At 32.9% G+C, this 20,056-nt stretch overlaps 2 protein-coding genes across 2 annotated transcripts; both read left to right on the top strand.

Annotated features, from left to right (window-relative positions):
• The first annotated feature begins 2,135 nt into the window (after window positions 1-2,135).
• On the top strand, window positions 2,136-5,559 carry LOC122314362 (protein BOBBER 1-like). Its single transcript, XM_043129892.1, has 6 exons — window positions 2,136-2,609; window positions 3,363-3,535; window positions 3,664-3,712; window positions 4,001-4,167; window positions 5,149-5,232; window positions 5,320-5,559. The coding sequence occupies exons 1-6, from the start codon at window positions 2,231-2,233 to the stop codon at window positions 5,356-5,358; spliced, it is 891 nt and encodes a 296-aa protein (XP_042985826.1). The 5' UTR covers window positions 2,136-2,230; the 3' UTR covers window positions 5,359-5,559.
• A 10,084-nt stretch (window positions 5,560-15,643) lies between these two features.
• Window positions 15,644-19,956, top strand: LOC122314463. The gene is made up of 4 exons (XM_043130080.1): window positions 15,644-15,926; window positions 17,349-17,849; window positions 18,670-18,813; window positions 19,601-19,956. The coding sequence occupies exons 1-4, from the start codon at window positions 15,822-15,824 to the stop codon at window positions 19,688-19,690; spliced, it is 840 nt and encodes a 279-aa protein (XP_042986014.1). The 5' UTR covers window positions 15,644-15,821; the 3' UTR covers window positions 19,691-19,956.
• Window positions 19,957-20,056: the final 100 nt, after the last annotated feature.

The following is a 20,056-nucleotide window of genomic DNA, read 5'->3' as shown; positions in this document are numbered from 1 at the left end:
CTCATCGTCCTTGCGCACTGGCATCAACCGAATGCTCAGGTCATTCGAGAGCTGGAGACTCTAGGATTGTATTTCATCTTCTATCTCTCTCTCTCTCTCTCTCTCTCTCTCTCTCTCTCTCTCTCTCTCTGAGGAAACGATAGGTGGAAATGGGAGGGTCCTATGTTTGTTTCCTCCTATTCTACAAGAATGAACAATTCTGTAATTCCAATGAGACTATCAATACTATCATTTTTATTGAACTATTTATTTACCAAACAGTTACCATGATTTTTTGTGTTTCCCTATGCTCATTTTCTGCTCCATTTATATATGGATGCCTAGTCATGTCCACAAAAAACCCATAACAAATAACAGAGCATATAATCTCAACTCAAAGGATTTGCAGAACTGAAACGGGATATTTGAAGAAATGTTTCAGAGAGAGAGAGAAAGACTGGAGGGCACAGAGAATGAGGGAAGAAGAAAGAGAATCGAGGGGTGGGGGAGAAGAAGAAATGTTTCAGAGAGAGAGGGAGGGGCAGAGAATGGGGGAAGAAGAAATGTTTGCTCTGAACCACATTACACAATAGTTTAGGTGTGAGGTCTACATGGCAAGTTATAATTGGAGTCTATTATTTGGAGAAAAAGGGGCATACCTATGGGAAGTTTTTCTCTATTAATAAATATTCTAAAGCCCAATTTACTACGTTTCTCTCTCACGCTTTTAAGTCCTAAAAACTCTAAAAGACTCTATATATTTAGTACTAAGAGAATGAAATAAGTTAAATAACATAGATAATAGTACAAACATAATTGATTTTTTTCCGCTAATTTAAGCTCTTAAGTTAAAGTTAAATAGATATATTTGAACTTTCATTAGCAAAGAAACAGGCCTCATGCAGCAATAATTTTCATATGGTATGGCAACTTATTGGAAAATTGAAGATAACCCTAGGAGATAAGGTCTTCCTTTGGAGAGCTTGCCTTGAAGGATTACCAACCCAAACTAATTTGTTTAAGAGGAAAATAGTGGAGTCATCCAGTCTCATATGTTCCAATGTAAAAGAGACTATTGTTCATACAATATGCGAGTGTGAATCTTCTAAGGGTGTATGGAGTCAGTACTCAAAAGACTACGAAAGAGTCGCTTATCTCATAGGAGTCTGTTGGAATTATTAGAGGCAATGTCGAACACTATGGATTTTGAATTGATACAGGAATTTGCAGTGGTAGCCAAGAAGATTTGGTTGAGAATGAATGAACTTATTTTCAATAAAGAATTTAATCATCCTAACAAAGTGGTGAGAGATGCTCAACAAACCTTGCAGCTGCTACATGAAGTGGAAGAGCATAAGACTGATACCTCAAGGCCAAGAAGCAGTACAAAAGATAAGTGGAAACCCTCTCCTATGAATACTTACAAACTAAATTGGGATGCAGCGATAGATCAATCTCACACCAAAATTGGCATGGGGGTTGTTGTTCGAGACTATGAAGGAAAGGTTATTGCTACCATGAGAAAGAATAAGAGACTTTTTCCAAATTTACTACTAGCTGAAGCTGAAGGGGCACTTCAAGCAACAATTTTTGGGTTGGAATTGGGATTGGTAAAAGTTATAATTGAAAGTGATTCCCTTCAAATCATTAAGGCTTTGAAGAATAAAGATAGTACTTGGACTAGTGCAAAGATGTTTGTGACTGAAGCATAGGAAAATCTAATGAATTTTGTCAAGTGGGAGATTCTTCATATTAGAAGAAACATCAATGTAATAACATATATTTTGGAAAAAGAAGCATTATCTATTTATGATGTAATTGTTACTGTAGAGAAATCTTCTCCATGTATTTCAAATTTATTAAAATGGAAATGATAACTAAAGTTTCCTTTAAAAAAAAAAAAAAATCGTGACTTTTTCTTTTGCTTTGAAAAAAGAAAAAGTCACTATAGCTTTAAATTTTACAAATACATATATATTATATATTTTTGTATTTTCTTATTGGTGAGTACAAAATATAAAATTAAAGATGGATTTAAAGGTCATATGGAATCATGGATGCTTTCCAGCTCTAAACAAGTTTTCAGGAAGTTATTGAAATTACAGAAGTATGAGGGAGTTTTCAGCAAATGAAGCACGTCTATATTATACGTTTATGTTCCAGAGGGTCTTCACGTTAAACCCTCGTCGCGATTCAACTCATTTGACTCGACACCGAGTACACTCGCTAGTTTTCACTCGTACGGTCACGTATGGCAATTATCTCCGATCTCCAAGAAGAGGAAGACAACAAGAAAAACTCCTCGTCGTCAGCAACGACGGTGCCGTTTAGCGCGGCCTTGGATCCGTCGAGCCCGCTAGGGTTTCTTGAGAATGTTTTCGACTTTCTCGCTGATGAAAGCGACTTTCTCGAGACGGACACAGCGGCGGCACAGATAGAGGTGGCGGTGAGGGCGGCGAAGGAAAAGAGGAGTAGGAAGAAGAAGGCGGAGGCTGCGGCACAGGAGAAGAGGAGGAAGGCGGAGAAGGCGGCGATCGAGGTGGAGAGGGAGGAAGAGAAGAAGGTAGTGAACAAAGAGAAGGAGGAGGCGATGGAGGTGGAGAAGTTGGAAGAGAAGAGCGGCGTTAGAGGTACGGATTATTCTGTTTTTCTTTCTCCCTGGAATTTCTTGTTCTGTGTTGTGTTTGATGAGAAAACTGAGGGTCGTATGGAGGTTGATAGATAGAGGAATGCCGGAATGGGAATTTGAAATTTAAGAATTTAGTCATCTTTCAATGATTCTTTTTTGTTTTTATTTGGTTGCTTAGAAAAATGAGGTAAAGGGATAGAGAATAAAGAGGGAGTGAAAGGGCTTAACTTGAAAGGGCTTAAAAAGTTTTGAACTTTTTATTGCCTATCCGTTTTTCAGGGTTTGATGGTAATGTTGATCACTTCATCGACTATTTTGTGCTGCGTTACTGAGAATTTGAGGAAGACAATAAGAGTCCCCATGTGGCAAACTGATAGGGCCATGTCCACAACTAGGTCTTAGTTAATCGTTGCGCATGGCTGGAAACATGTATAGAAACAAAAACAAAATTGAAACTTAATCAATGATATGTTGATTTATTTGATGAGTTCTTTTTTTTTTTTCTGAGTCATACACTCCTAACGCTTCTTATTGGCACCTACGTGAGTCTGCATCCTGCGACCTAGTTACATTTTTAAATTGATAATTCAGGATGAATCTCGTGGCTTGAATGTTGCAGTAATCCACTTTAGGGTGAGTCTGGTTGTCTGAAAGATCTCTTCTGCGTAGGCGTGCCCTTCAATCTCAAGAAATGTCAAAGGGCACATCCAACTTTTAATTTCTTTTTTTTTTTTTTTTTCGAATGTCTGTGCAGCTCCGAATAGAGGTAACGGCCTTGACCTGGAGAAGTATTCCTGGACGCAGACCCTGCAGGAGGTCACCGTTAATGTCCCAGTGCCAACTGGAACTAAAGCAAGGTTTGTTGTTTGTGATATTAAGAAGAACCATCTGAAAGTTGGACTCAAGGGTCTTCCCCCAATAATTGATGTAAGTCTGCTTGCAGGCTTTTCTGTAGTGTGCTAAACCTTATGCTGGATTTGTTGTTTCCTTCTATGTAAAATGCTGCATTCAGCTTATTTTTACCTTGGCTCATCATGCACTTTGAATGCTTGCAGGGGGAGCTTTATCAGCCTATAAAGCCCGATGATTGTTATTGGAGCATAGGTATGTTATCAATAAATACCTGCATGAACTAGTTGAAGCTTAAAATTTGATTAGTCTACTCAAAGACAAATTGCAAGTTGATTAAGTTTGTGAATGGAAGACATTAGTGGGAAGTTCTTACTATTACCACACCACACAAAAATGCCAAATATATGGTTAAATCAATCATATAAATTGTACATATTTGTGTGTTTGGGCAGAGTTTGGTAGTCCATTGTTTTAGCTGTTGTGTTTATCAACAGCCATGAATGAAGTCTCTTAGTTGCTCAATAAATCCTCTTGTTTCAGAGGATCAGAATGCCATATCTATTCTTTTGACCAAGCACAACCAAATGGAGTGGTGGAAAGCGGTGGTCAAAGGAGATCCTGAAATCGATACCCAGAAAGTTGAGCCTGAGTCCAGCAAACTATCTGACCTGGATCCAGAAACACGGCAGACTGTCGAAAAGATGATGGTAAATAATTGATGCTTTATTGCTAAATTCGGCCTTTGGCTACTATCTCCATGTGCATGTTTGGGTGTTTCACTGATCCTTTTTCTTATATTTCTTTTGTTTGATAAGTAAAAAGATTATCAATTGGAATAGGCCCAAGTACGTATACAATAGAGAACACTTAGTTAAGAGGAAGAAATAGAAGCAAGAAAATCTAGCCCATTGAAGTCAATAGCTTTAGTTCATGAAAATCCTCTGGTGAGCATTCCTTATCTTTCCTTTCTGGTTAGACTTTTTAGCATTGTGGCCATGTTTAATTATTCCACAAGTGCTTGTGAGTCAGGCTCCAGTTATGTTAGTTTAAAAGCCATTTTCATTTATTGTTGTTGAATTCTGCTGATTTATATAAACATTTGGGTTTCTATGTTTTGTATTTGTAGAATTTTGCTTGGACCATGTAATTATTTAGGTACAAAATTAATTCGTGTTACATTAGGTAGGGGAATTTAATTTGTCTGTAAGAGCATGTTCTGACCAAGCATCTGTGTTTTTCATGTAAAGTTCCCAAAATTATTATTGGGTGTACCAAATTATTGGCATTACGTTGAGTTGAGGAATTCAATATATCTTACAAGGCATTTCCAGTCAAGCCTTAGGTGGTCACAGTTGTAGCTTTTGGCCCTTTACATAGAGTTTCTGGAATTATTGTTTAGGAGGACAAATAATAGGTAGCATGTAAGTCTAGCTCTAGCTGCCCTTACGGCAGAGTTTCTAGCCAAGTCCTCCCTCCCTCACTCACTCACTCACTCATGGGTTGTGCTTACTCTATCTGGCATCTAAAGATATAGCTCGTGTTCTGGTGCCACAGAAGTTGAGCTATTTATTTGCACATTGACCCTTGTCTTATGTTCTACCCTTCTTTTGCAAAATTTTGGTTGGTCTCAGTGTTTTTATCTTTGTAATTGGTTTGTGATTCTGGAGTTTTGTGTGCTTTTTTACCAGTTTGATCAGAGGCAGAAGACTATGGGCCTCCCGACCAGTGATGAGATGCAGAAACAGGAGATTCTGAAGAAATTTATGGCTGAGGTAAATACTTAAGCTTTTGATTGCTAAATTCCCCTCACTAATGGAATATGTAAAATGTTATGGTAATAAATGTTTGATATGCTGCAGCATCCGGAGATGGATTTTTCTAGGGCAAAGATGTCTTAAATGGGGGACTGTTTTGGTTGGTGATGCTCTGCGCGACCTGTAATGTACTCTAGCTTTCCCATTCATATGTTGGTAGAACTTTTGGACTTCTTTTTCTTTAGTTTTTCCTCTCTTCTTGGAGGACAAGTTGTGGACTCTGGATGATATTATGATATTTTAAAAGATGGAAAGTAATGTAGTCTTTTGTTTCTTTTCGTCTAACGGGTATTTCCAAGTTTTTCCAGTACTTGTTTCTTGCCTTACAACGAGGACCTGTAGTAGAGGATCATGCTCAATCGGACTGGGCAAAAAGAAATTAGGTTATGTTTGAGGGTCAAGCATATCTCAACCTATTTGAAATCAATTATTGATGCAGCGCATTATTTTTTCAACATATCTTAATCTACTTCATAAATTTAAACGTCTTTTAACTTATTTCATATATTTGAACACATTTTAATGTGATTTATAAAATATTATTATTCACATATCAATTCAAATAACTTGAGATCATCTTAAATATTATAATGCAGTCTCATCTCATTTGGATTCGAAAGCCATCTCAACTCATTTCTACAAATTTTTTAAATATTATAATTTTCTCAAATTTTTGTATAAAATATAATAAATAATTCAAATTTTTAAAATTTTAAAACAATAATAATAATAATAATATTTTATTAAATATTTATCTTTCATTTAAAATAATTTCATTTTATCTCTGAATTCAACGTTGGCACACTGGACAAGTGGAATTACCATTTAAAAAAATAAGGTAAAACAATTGTCTTAACAATGTAGGTCAAGTATAATTAGGGTGGGAATTGAATCAAGTTAGACAAAATATCAATTAAGAAGTTGGCTTTATATTGGAGCTATATTTGAAAAAACAAATGGGTGAAATTACCGATGGCGGCAATGTAGAGAAGGGCTATAATATAAAATTACGTCAAATTTATTTTATAATAAAAATTTATAAAATAAATTTACTTTTTAATATAGAGGGTCTATATCGTAATTTCATATAATTTATAGCATTACAATCAGACATATAATATCAAATCACGAAATATTTGTTTTGACTAAAGCATTTTTCTTCTATTACTATTAATGTTATCAACCATTAATTTTAAAAAAAATATGGCCTATTTTTAACAAATTCATTATTAGCTATTGTTGATTATTTTTTCGTCAAAGGCGATGCTAATGCTACAGTTGAAAGACTATAAGGTTCTCTTGTGGTGGGGTGATGTTCAGAGCGCTATTCATTTTGTCAAAATAAATCCTATATTGACCCCTTTTTTAATAAAAAAAACATATATACATATATATATAGTGCACACAGTCACTTAGGAAAAAAATAAAGTTCTTAATTAAAAAATTAATTTTTTTCTGTAAATCTTGTATTTATTTATTTTTAAATGATTGTGTAGTGCTTACACACCCACGATTGCAACTATCGTTTATATATATATATATATATCCAGTAAGAATATTTAAATGATTTAGGGGAAGAATATGTGAGTACTGAGTTGTTATGCAGGATTTTGTTAAAGTAACTAATTAAAATAAGTTTTGGATAGAAATTTAGATAAGCCATTGAGAAGACTCTCACAGTTACAGGCTTATTAATAAACACCTATCATTTAAATTCAAGTCATTTTATTTTATCAATCTGAACGTATATATTAAGAAGTTGGGCTTGAAAATTATAACCGTAAGATTGGGTAGGGTTCATTCTTTTGACCCCTTCACAACTTTGGACAAGATCAGGCCTGTCATGGTGACAAAGTCCTGTCTGATACAAATCTTCTCCATCTTCTTTCTTTTCTTTTCATTTTTTAGTTTAGCATGGAGAATGGCAAGAAGAAAGAAGAAGAAGAAGAATATTACCCAATTTCGCACAAACTATTCGTGTCTATAAATGCGACTAAAAATGACAAAATTTAGAATAAAAAACAACATTTTCACGTGTAAAGTACGTTCTTTTTATTTTTCTTGATCAAAAGGCTGTTGGAGTTTGGGATTGAAAAACCTCAATTCATTTTCTGCATTTCTGTTTATAAAGATTATAGTACGAAAATGCCCTAAAGTTAGGTACTGAAAGACCCCTTGTTCATTTGCTGATGAAGGATAGATATTGTAGGCATCTAATCTTATAAAGGATATTTATATTTGAAGATGCTCTTCAAAATGATCATTACTCTTGGGTGGCACTGTAGCTGAGTGTCTCCTAGTTTGGACAAAAACCTGAAAGTGAGACGGACACCTTTCAATTCCAATATGTGCATAATGCAACCACTCTGTGACACTTGCCTCTACTGTACATGACTCTTGTGGCCCACCCCTTGGGGGTCACTCTCAGACTCACACGGTACTCTTTCCATAAAAAGGTTATGGGCTCCGTTGGGGGCACCAATCCCAGTTGTCTTGTTCTGAGGCAGGTCTATTGACCCTACAGAATTTAGCCCAAATCCAAGAAATGACTCCTGTTTTCTTCTGCTTTTTCTAGTCTACAATTTTATTTTATTTTATTTTTTTATAATTTTTAACCATTGGAGTGGGGACTCAAATCCTAATAAAAGAAGAAAGATGCCATAAAGGTTCTATAGCAACATTGGAATGGGTTGTATTGTCCATTTCCTGTGCTGCTTTCATATATACTTGCACCCTGCATTCCATTGAAACTTTTGACGGAATTGATTTTGAATTTTGGAGTTTATGTACACGACACCTAAAAGATTAAGATTTTTTACATTGATATACTTGTAGGTTCACATCATGGGAAAAAAAAAAAAAAATCATGTCTGCAATTTTCTAAAAATAATCTCTGATGTGATACCAAGTGATCATTGACGTATAAAAATAACAAAATATTATTTAATAATAAAACGTCGTCATGGAATTAATGATGGTCAAGAGATTTATGATTAATATTATTTCTCTTTCACTTGTCACAAATCTAGTGTACGTTTAGGAACGAACATGCTTCGCATATTCCTAGGACTTTTTATTTCTCTTATTTAAGTGGTGATGTCTTGTGTATATATTCATTTCATTTTATTTTATTATTATAATTTTTTTAAATTTTAAATTTAATAATATTTTATTTAACTTTTATTTCAACTCATCTCATTTCAATTCACTATTCAAATGTATTGTTTTAAGTGTAATAAGCAAGAAAATATATTTGAATGTGTAGTTTTTTATATACTCTATGTAAATAAATTCTACAATGAATCAATGATAAAAAGAAATATTGATATTTTAATTTTTTTTTTTTAATATGATCAATAGTAGATGTCATAGCATGAATTGATGGTATGATTGACACGCCAAATTTATAAATTGCAAAACTCGAATAACAAATATCTCAAGTTATTCATATAATATAAGTACGTTATTTTTATTATAAAAGATATCAGTACTATATATTAATATATATGCATATTATATAATATATATCAAAATATCTTTTACTAATATCAAAAGAAAAAGGAGGAGTGCAGTAAAGCCAAAGGACCCACTTCAAACTATCTATTTTCACAAAATATTTAATATTTTTGCATTCAAATACTCCAAAAATGAAAAAATATTGTGACATGATATCTATCTTATCTCACGCATCGTCCGATGTTAATATATTGTACAACATGTCACTATAACATTTTTGCTAATGACATGATGTCGAAACAATAATTCAAATTAATAATTCATCTGGGTCGTCTAGCTTATTTTTTAGTGAAAACTCCAAATAATCAAGTCCAAATAATTGACAAAAACAACATGTATACATGCCAAGTTGGACATTAGAATGATCATGTGATGTGTCATCCCACTTGTCACTCAATTTTACTACTGTTTTTCTCTTTGTTAATATCTAACATTTTAAGTAAATACGAATAAGTGAACCTCCACCTACATTGGACCGACCGTGGACATGTCCCTATCCCAATTTAAAGCCTCTGGGCTCTGGGACCCTGCGGGTGTTGAGCATAAACTTGCAGATCCTTCGGCATATTTATATATCAGATGTTATATTTTCTTCCCATATTTGATTCATGTGTCAAGTCATGTTATCGTTTTCTTCTTGTACTTCTTCTTTTCTTGTACTGCAAAGAATCAAAACATATAATATTTCAAAACAGTGAAAACTTGATGAAACTGTGATAATTAGATTAATTTGCTGTGTATTATATATAATGTTTTCAGGCCGGGTCGATCCATTGGAGAGACTACTACTACAGGCAGCGCCAGCATGCATGCCGGACGAACACGTTCAGCCCCATAAATAGATAATCACAATACGTCGGTATTGGTTTTGGCTATATGCATGGCAGTAGAACTGGTGAAGCTAGCTGTACATGAGATTTGCCAAACTAGCTAGCTTTAAGGGGTACTGGGATTTGAGTTGTCTCAAATGGGGTTTGGAAAAGGTTTTTTATCCCATAAAAGAAATTTGTGAGGATCATGAAAAACTAGAAAAAGAAACACAGAGTTTTGGTGAAAGACTGAAAGTGGAGCACAGATCAGCATAAGACTACACGCTCTTAAATCCTAACCTAACAGCAAATTGAAAGATGAATTATTATTACTATTTTCTGGAGAAAAAAAAGGTTGTGGAACGTGTCGGTTTCACAGATTCATGCATGCTTTTTCCCAAATGGAACATAGATCACGGAATGTTTGTGGAAGCTGCGTGTGTATATATATATATATATGAGATAATTAGTCAGATAAGTTTTACTTTTACCTGGTTTGGTTTCTATCCATTAAGCCTGCCAGACAGTGAGTACAGTACTCATCCATTGGACAATGATTCTATCTCCATCACTGTCGATTTTACGACTTTTCCCGTTGCATTCATATTCAGATGTGATGTTGATATTTTCGCCGCCAATATATATATTAATAAAAGTTAACTCATTATAATTTTAAAATACATAAAATTAAAATTTATGAATAAATAATTATTTTATTATAAAATAAATCTAATAAATTAAATAAAACTATATCAATTTATAAAATTATTTTTTATAATTTCTTTATAAATATTGCAGTATTCTATAAACATACAAACACGAAATTTACATAGTTGAGTACCTAACTGTAAAAAGTTTTATTCAGATGAAAGTCAAATATATAATGAGGCAATACAACGACAGTATGAGATAATATAACATATGTATATTTATATCAAACTGATGATCTAATCATATCTACCAAAACGATATCGTGGAAAACTATAAAAAGTGTGATGTTTTTTTCTCGACGATGAGATCATAATCTATACGATCGTAGAAAGCAGGATATATTATAATTAATATACGAGATGGTGCTGAAACTGTATTAATAATCCATGTTATCTGAGTTTTATGACGGCTGATTTTAATCATTTGAATTAGAATCTAAATTAATGGACAAAGTGGAGTGGGAATTGTCCTGGCTGCAGCTTTTTGTTCCTTTGTAAGAAAAGGAATGGGGACAACAAGAGTCATTCATAGATATATATGCTCATGCAAATCAAAGGAATGGCTAAATTCACTTCATCTCCTCCATTAACATTAGTTTACTTGAACTACGTAATTAAGTGAAAACATGGGTTGATCTCAAATTCCATTACGTTATTATAAAGATAACTGTTTATGCTGAATTGAAGCAATAATAATATGCGGATCGACCCAGGTATGTGACATGCAGCCTCAATAATTTCACAAGATAATTTTATAAAACAAAAAGATATTCCTTTTCATTCTTTTGTCTGCTATGTTCTCTTACGAAAATTCGGCCGACAATGTGGGGGCGGGCATCAATCCATTATTTCCCACTTAGTACATCTACATGGACATCGTCATCAAGGGAGCGCTTTACTTTTACAATTTCTTTTCCTTTCTTTTATCCTAATGTGGGAATTTTAAGGTTGTGTAGCTTTCATGAGGAAACCCTAAGTGTGTATATATATACACCTCAGTACTCTTCATTGCTCAAAATAAAGGAGCTAGCTTATAAGTGGCATATAGTACTCCACAGTCCATACTTTCTTTTTGGTTGAAATTCCTTCATCCTTTTTCCCCTTTACTTTACAACTTCAAATTCCCTGTCGACTCCATAAATTTCCTTTCAAACTTGAAAGCTAGCAATCTGACCTATAATGGCAATTAAATTATATGTCTTAAAAGAAACCCATGGTGGGCTATCCTATTTTGGTATTGTCTTCACGTTCATCCCAAGCTGTCGCTATCCTAGCTGGGTTTCCTTTATAAAAATAATAAATAAAAAAATAGTTATAATAGTAAATACTTTAGTATCGAGTAATTATTTTAAAAAAATAAATAAATATAAAATTTATATAAAAAATTAATTTTTTAATAATAAATTTTATTCTTTTTCACAACGATTATATAATAATTGCTTACTTTACGATTATATATAACATTATTTAAATAATTAATATTTATTAATATTCCAATAAATTTGTAAAACAAATTACTAAAGTATTTTTCAATGTCGATAGAAGACTAGTTAGAGAAAACAAGAAATATATAGATCTTTTAAAAAAAAATAAAAAAAAGTTATGGTCTGTACTTTGTTTGAACATGCATGAGAAGAATAATTTAAAGATAAACTTATATATATGTAATTTTTTAATTTTCACCTAAAAAAATATATGAATTTTGGAGAATTGTTGAACATTACCCCCCCCCCCCAATTTTTCCATTCATTCACGTCTTTGGTTTTTGTTTTTTGTATTAAAGAGACCGAATTAATTAGTGGAAACTGATTTTCTTACACTTACGCCCTGTTTAGACAGTGAAAATATTTCATATTATCTCATCTTATTTTATTATTATAATTTTTTAAAATTTCCATGTGTATAAAATATAATAAATAATTTAACTAAATCTTAAAATAATAATAATATTAAAAAATAATATTTTAATAATATTTTATTCAACTTTTATCTAAAATCATCTCATCTCATCTTACTATCCAAACCGTACCGAATGCTTACGATTAAAAGGGTTTTCTTCAACTTCTCCTATCATGAATATTATCTTATGGAATAAAACTATATATTCTCTATTTATGTATTCTTCGAGTTTGTAAAGGGGACAAAAGTTTGGTAGAAGCTTTAGATTATTTGCTTCTTAAATTCAAATTGACACAGAATTTTGTATAAGTTGATCCAACTGATGGACAGAACCTTATTTTTTTATTTTTTCTTCTTTTGTAAGAACATGATGAACAAATCGATTGGTCCACTATATTTTTAAGCTACTTTTTACAATCCAACATGGGTAAAGTGGAGCAGATCGGTAAAAGTTATACCATAAAGCTATATATATTATATATTATATGGCAAAGTAACCAGGTAGTTAATTAATTCTTTATAAACAGTTAATTAATTAATTAATTAATATCAACATGATTACTTTTTGAATTTTGAGCATACAGTACCAGCGTATAATTATTATCTGATTAGGTCTAATCTTATGATGGTTTAGGCAATGCTCATGAAATGATATTTTGGTACACGCTTTGGAGATTCTCTTGATCAACTTGTATTATTTTATTGCAAAACAGGACAATTACTTATCAGATTGCATGCATGCTGACAATTTCGTGGATGGGCGGGCAGCTGGCCATCATACAAAACAGCATGCAGTATCCCATAATAATGCTAGTAACTAGTTGTTCATACTTGCAATTAAGATTAGAAATGTTTGACATAAATTTTTAAATCTATAAAATTATATGATTTGATGTGGTACGTTAGATTATAAAATTTTTTTTATTAAAACCCATATGACCATATAAAATTATATCAGTTTTAAAATTTATTTTTGTGAGATTTCTTTTTAACTATAGTACTTCTCAACCGTTAATGGACCAAAAAGTTGTTAATTTTTAATTATGTTGGTGACATGAATATGAAGTTTTTATGAATGTTGTGGCATTCTTTGATTATTAATTAACACTACAAGAACACTGCTTATTTGCGACTAATTATTTTTAGTGAAATGACTATTTCTAACTAAATTGAGTCGCAAATAGTCTTTTAGTTGTAAAAAATTAGTCACAAATATCCTTTTTTTGTAGTATAAAAGTAAAAACAAAAATAGTCATATAAGAGCAGTAGCATTGATTTTTTTATATGCATCTTCAAAATCACAACTTTTGAAGATTGATTTTGCATATAAAGAAAAATCCTCACATTGGATTATGTATTTTTGAACCAAATAACAATAAAATATTTTTATTTTTTTATTTTTTTCTTAAAATTATTATTTTAATATATTTTACAATTAACACAATGTGTTTAAAAATACAAATTCCATATATCTAAATATTATCAATTTTATATATCAAAATGACTACATTTATCAATAAATATTAATATATACTAAAAAAAACATTTTGTATCATTAACTTAATATAAACTTAATATATCAAAATCATATTAATACAAATTTCACAAAATTGATTTTAATGGGTAGGAGAGAGAAAAAATAGTAAAATAATATTTGAAAAATGAATTGTGATTCTTCAAACTTGAATAAATACTATTCATAATTAAGTAAAATTTTGAAGATACATAATTTAATATAGACTAATTTAAAAAAATATTATATAAATATGAAGATGAATATAAAAATAAATAAATTATTACCAATGCTCTAAAAACTTTCATCAGAGAGGAAAGAACAGAAAAATAAATTTTGTCTAGAGTGCATGCTCAGCAGTCATGGCTAGGTGCGCGCGGCATACTAGTAGTACTCTTTAACTTATCAGGCAAAAGAAAGAAGGAAAGTTTAGTTCTACTTTTACTTCTCTTTTTAGTCTGCATAGATTACTGACTAGGACATATTCAACTAGTTATTATATCATCCTTGATTAATGTAACATAATAATTGAATTTAATATGATCATGTACAGTTTAATTTCCACTAAGCATATATGGGAAAGAGTCAAGACTGCCCCCCGGCTGTAGCTTCCATTAATTAATATTCCACAGGTACTTGTTCCTACAATTATTATTTGCAGGCATCATCTGGCTGAATTAATTGATCATTTGACCATCTAATTCAGGAGAGTTCTATGCGATTGAGAATCATGGAGCCTGTATTATATGGTTGGATAAAGAGATTTTGACTATCTATGAGTAACTTGACATCTTCAAGAACTTGCCATATGCTCTCATCCGTTCGTATGCACTCGATCATGCCCCACATGATGCACCATTGGAGATGTTCATTCACCCTCACTGATCACTTCTCACACACCTTTTAATTTGCACCATTTTACATATATTACTTGGATCGTGAGCACTGACATGTTCTAGCAATTCCCCAAATCCTTTTTCCTTTTGGTAGGATGCTAATCTAACCTATGTCAGCATGCAGTAGTGGACTATGATAATCGACTTGCATTTGTTTTCTCCAAAATGGTTGGAGCATGTTGCCTCTAATCCGAGTAACACGTTTGTGTATGTATTGATTTTTCGTAAGGAAGAAATTTAAGTGTATTTGGGGTTAAAAGTGCCTCAAAACTTTTCAATATATTTCGTTACTATTTTTTATTTTATTATTATTATTTATTTATTTTTTACTCTTATTTATTATCTTTTACTATTATTTAATATTTTATTATTATTTTTATCTATTTTTTTATTGCTATTTATAATATATATCAATACTTCTCAACATGTAAATCCAACTATATAAAATAAAAAAAAAATTTCTTGTCATTTTTACACTTTACACATTATATTTATTTTAATTTATTTTTTTATTTTTTTTATAATAAATATATAGTATGTAGATGATAAATAAAATAATTTAATTAATTTAATAAAAATAAAATAAAATAAAAAATAAAAAAATAAAAAATAATATTTTAATACATAAAATATATAATGCGAGATGATGCGCAGCATTTGTCATCAAACAAAGATGCCCCGTATCGAAAGGGTATCTTATTGTACCCTGATGGCTGGTGATCAGTGTCCAGCACACGACCATGTCCACAGATCTTGGCTTGGTGCAAGTTGCAACTCCTCTGTTACAAATTGCAATATAATATTACAAAAAATACTTCTTGAAATTAAAAAATTTCATAAATAACATCTGAAAAATTAAGCAGCAGCAGCAGCAGCAGCGGCAGCAAGATAAGAGACATGGGAGTGGGACCGTGCATTATGACATAGAGTAAATGATGATGTCCTTTTCCCTAGTTTGTCCGGACTCTATTTCTTGCATCATCAGCTCCCCATTTGTTATTATATATACGAGTTCTCTCTCCTCCGGCCTGATTGAAAGCCACCCATTGAAAAAAAGTGAGTACCCAACAATTTGGCTGCTCTGGTTGTGTTCCCTGCTCTGTTACTCTGTTTGTGCTCTGATTTTTATTGGGGCAGGTAAAAACTTCTCTTATTTCTTATATAAAGGCTCTGTTTCTCTCCGAAGCTTCAAGTTGTTGGGGAAATGTATGCAGACGCCGGGTTTTTGTTTCCTTATTTTCAGAATTTCACTCAGGAAGCTCAACAACTTGATGAATACTGTAAAACCCAGAGGTCCGGTGCTTCAATGGTGCTGCCTCTTCTTCTTCTCTCTAATTCGGCTGCTTATTCTTTCTGGATTTAATTGATTGCATTCGTTGATTTGGTTTTAAACTACGTATGAGCTAATTTGCTGTGAAGGATTTATTTTTCTTAAAACAAAAAACAAAAAACAAAAATCTTTCAATGCGTACTTTTACATCTGTTTTTTTTTTTTTTTTCTGTACTCTGATTATCCACTGTTTGGTTTCCTTGCTAAGAAAATGAGGCAAATTGGAACGATTGTGTTTCGTTGAATTTGGATCTCGGAAATTCAATCTAATATTAACAGTTTCATAATTTAGGATTTTATTTTAATTTTTTAGTTTTTTACTTTGTTTACTCCAATGTTTGGTCGCTGAGAAAAATAGAGGGAAATGAAAAAAGGTAATATCAGTAATGAAAGAGTGGTGTGTCTTGTTTTGTGCTGTCTGGTTTTCAACAAAAGTGACGGCAAACAATTCTTTGCTTTTATTTTTAGCAATACTTTTTAGAACATAAACGGAAACAGCTGTGAGTTTCCTTTACACGATGAATCTGGAAAAGGATATGAAATGGGAAGAAAAGGTATAAATGGGAAAAAATTTCTGTCGTAGTTCGGTGTACCATACTCTTCCTTCCATTCTCTTTGAATTTTTCATGTGAACTCTTTGCTGGGTTTGTTGATGGGGAGGTTGTTAAGAAAAACAAGTAGGGGAAAAGGAAAAGTTGATCTTTACTTTCGTTTTCCTCAAAGGTGTTTATTTTTTCTGAAAAGAAAAATAGGGAAAATGGAGGAAATGAAAAGGCTCCAGTTAAATTTGGATTAAGATCTACGCTTTGGCTAAAAATGGGTGATTTACACAGCAAAATATGAGCAGCTTCCAAGTTAAGCCATTTAAAGAAGACTCAAAGGCAACTTTATATTTTACAGTGCGTCTTACTAAGTGCAGTGCTTGGAAAGCTGCGAACTTTAGTTGTGTAAATAGGGAAGCAGGTGCTTGGAAAGTGCGAACTTAAGCAGGAAAGTGCTTGTGATTTTGGGTTTCTATATAAATGCTCATTTATGACTTAAGTTTTTGGTAATATCAAGCCAACTTCTGCAAAATTTAACCTGGAATACAAAGATAGCCAGCTTTTCTAGATTTCCCCCCTGCCCCCCGGTTTCTCTCTTTTCTTTGACTCTTATGCTGGTATGGGTAGATTTGCTCGATAACTGTGACCTTTTGTCTGTCTCGTTTTTCCTGAATTCTATATTTGGAGTGGAATTGTGGGAAACTCACTGAACATACTTTCCCATTTGATTGCAATCACCTGCTATACTACTGCATCTCTGTGTCTTAGATTAGGGTCAATTACAAGGTCTTTCGGTCAAAAGTTTCTTCTTTGTTATTACTGACTACTTGTTAATTTTTTTCCCCTTGTTGTAATGCAGGGCAACCTGGTCCAGACCTCTATATCGGAATATGACTTGGGAGGAGAAGGGGATCTGTTCAAAGCTCCGGAACCCATCATTGAAGAACCGGTTGTGAGCCTTGATCCATTGACGGCAGCCATTTCAATCATATCTTGTGGGGAAGATGTTATGTCGACCCAAGGACTCAAGGTTGCAGACATTGAATCACTTCAAAATGAGCAGCTTTTGAGTGAGGTTTTCTATGAGTGCAGGAAGGATCTAATGGAAAAAGCCGCAATAGAAGCACCACTCTCTGAGATCCTGGATATCAAGATTCCTCTTTCAAGGATGGATGAAAATCAAATTCAAGAGAACAAACTTCCTGTTGTGCCATTCCAGAAAAGTGTCAGCTCAGAATGTTTAAGCTCAATGGAGTGGTTGCATGGAGCTGCCACCAAGCCAAGTTTCCTGGATTTTCACGGCATGGATTTTGGTGCAGTTTATGGAATGCGGAGGGCATTTAGTGAAGGAGACATAAAGGTTAGCCTTAATTAATTCACCGATTTTTCTGAAATGTTTATAATTTGAGGTTGAGGTTGTTATACAGTTTATTATTCGCTTCCAACAATGAAACGGCATTGAATTTATCTGCAGAGATTAGGTTCAAAAAGAGGTTATGCATGGCTTTAAGAAAAGTGATAAGATAATTTGATGCAAAGAAGAAAAGAAGAATATATGACACAGGATGCTAAAATATAGGAAGCACTTTTAGTTCTTTGCGGTGGAGTTAACAGGATACTCTTCTATGTGGTTTTAAGACTCATATATTTGGGATTAAAGCTTAGGTGAGTTGAGTATGCTGTATTTTTAATTTACCAAGGACCACATTTATATCATTAGTATTTCATAATACTCATAAACGCATGCAAGTTTTTGGATGATGTCTTAAGGCTCATTTTATCAGAAGTTTCGGGCTTCTCAATGCAGAGATGCTAAGCATGTTAAGAACTGGCTTTAATTTTTTATGTCCTTTTACCAGTTAAACTATTTGAATATAATTTTTTAAAATATATTTTTTAATTTTGTAAAGTTGTATTGATTTTTGTGTTTGGATAATGATTAGGAATGATTAGATGAAAAAATTGAAAATTTGAAATTGAAAAATGTTTTGTGTTTGAATGATGTTTGACAATAAAATTATGAGAAATTTTGAGAATTCTTTGCTTGTCCAAACATGCCCATAATTGAACACGAAGCATTCATCGGCTTTGTAACAAGTCATGGACTGAGAAACGTTTAGATGTTTCTGGCCATTCCAACAGGATAGGGCTGGGTCATTGATACTGAGTTTTTGTGACAGACTCTTGGTAATGGCATGAACCTCATCCATTCTCCTTGTGAGCGCCAAGTAATTAACAGCAACTGCACTACTGAAGAGCGCCAGGAAAAGCTTTCCAGATATAGGAATAAGAAGACAAAGAGGAACTTTGGCCGGAAAATCAAGGTAATCAATAGTCAATATGTGTCCTTTAATTAACTCTTAACAATGTTGAAGAAATATTAATCGATGATTGATTCTCTTTACTTGATTCTCTTTACTTATCAGAAACAATATTTCATCCACTGCTATTTCTTCAGAATTATCAGAGTTAAAGTTGGGATCATAGCATCTGAATTCACAACTATATAACCATGCTGTGTCCAAATGTTGCCATCCCTTGGAAATGCAAAAAATGAGTGCATCATATCCAATAGAATGTACTTATCAATGTCCACTTACGTGGTCTTTTTCAAGTTTGCTACTGGCGATCTCTTGAAAGCCACTCTTTTTAATAAATGCCTTGGAAATATTGCTGTCTTTGGCCTTAATTAGTGATCCTTGATTCAAAGTAGCCACTGATTGACCTTTGTCATTGCTTTCAGGGGCCTCAGGAAGTTCTTTTTAATTGGTTGATCTACATGTTTGATGATTGTCATTCACAAGATAATAAAGTTTAAAAGCTAATTCATTGTATGCCCTGGCTCAATGTTGTCCTACATAGGAGAGTAGGCAACTTATCCTTCAACCTAAATCTAGAAAGACCCCACTGTCCCCAAATTTAGCTGCACATTGCTTTGCGCATAATTCCAAAAGAAATGAGAACCCATGGAAGAACGCTCAACTCCCATATTATGCTCTCACTTTGAATATATATCTTTCACTTGCAATATTTTCCACTTGTTTGCCATTCATTGAATACACAGCAGCCCCTGAGTTGATTCCTTGCGCTTATGATTTGGCTTTGTTTCAGTATGCTTGCAGGAAGGCTCTTGCTGATAGTCAACCAAGGATTCGTGGAAGGTTTGCAAAGACTGAGGAACCAGATGCCAAGAGGGAGTAATTGTTCACCAGTTCAGAATGTGGAATTGTTGAGAAAAAGCTAGATTCGACGAAGTAATGGAAGAGAGCCGAAGCATGGAAATTAAATACCCAGACTCGATGAAGAGTTTGAATAGGTATTTCTCAATAAACCAGAGACCCCAACTCTTGTAGCCTCCCTTGATCTCTTTATTTGTAGTAATAACCACCTATGTAGATTGAAATACTCAAGTAGAGTTGTTGTACATGAGTTTGCTAAATAAACGAGGAAGCAAAAGTTCCTAGTTATTCATATATATATATATATATATATATATATATATATCTTTGTAATGATGGCAATGTTACATTTCTTTATGCTTGCTTCCACTTGACAAGTGATATGATC

Source organism: Carya illinoinensis, chromosome 6, assembly GCF_018687715.1.
Source record: "Carya illinoinensis cultivar Pawnee chromosome 6, C.illinoinensisPawnee_v1, whole genome shotgun sequence".
NCBI classification, from domain to species: domain Eukaryota; kingdom Viridiplantae; phylum Streptophyta; class Magnoliopsida; order Fagales; family Juglandaceae; genus Carya; species Carya illinoinensis.
This window is presented reverse-complemented; position numbering and strand designations above follow the sequence as displayed.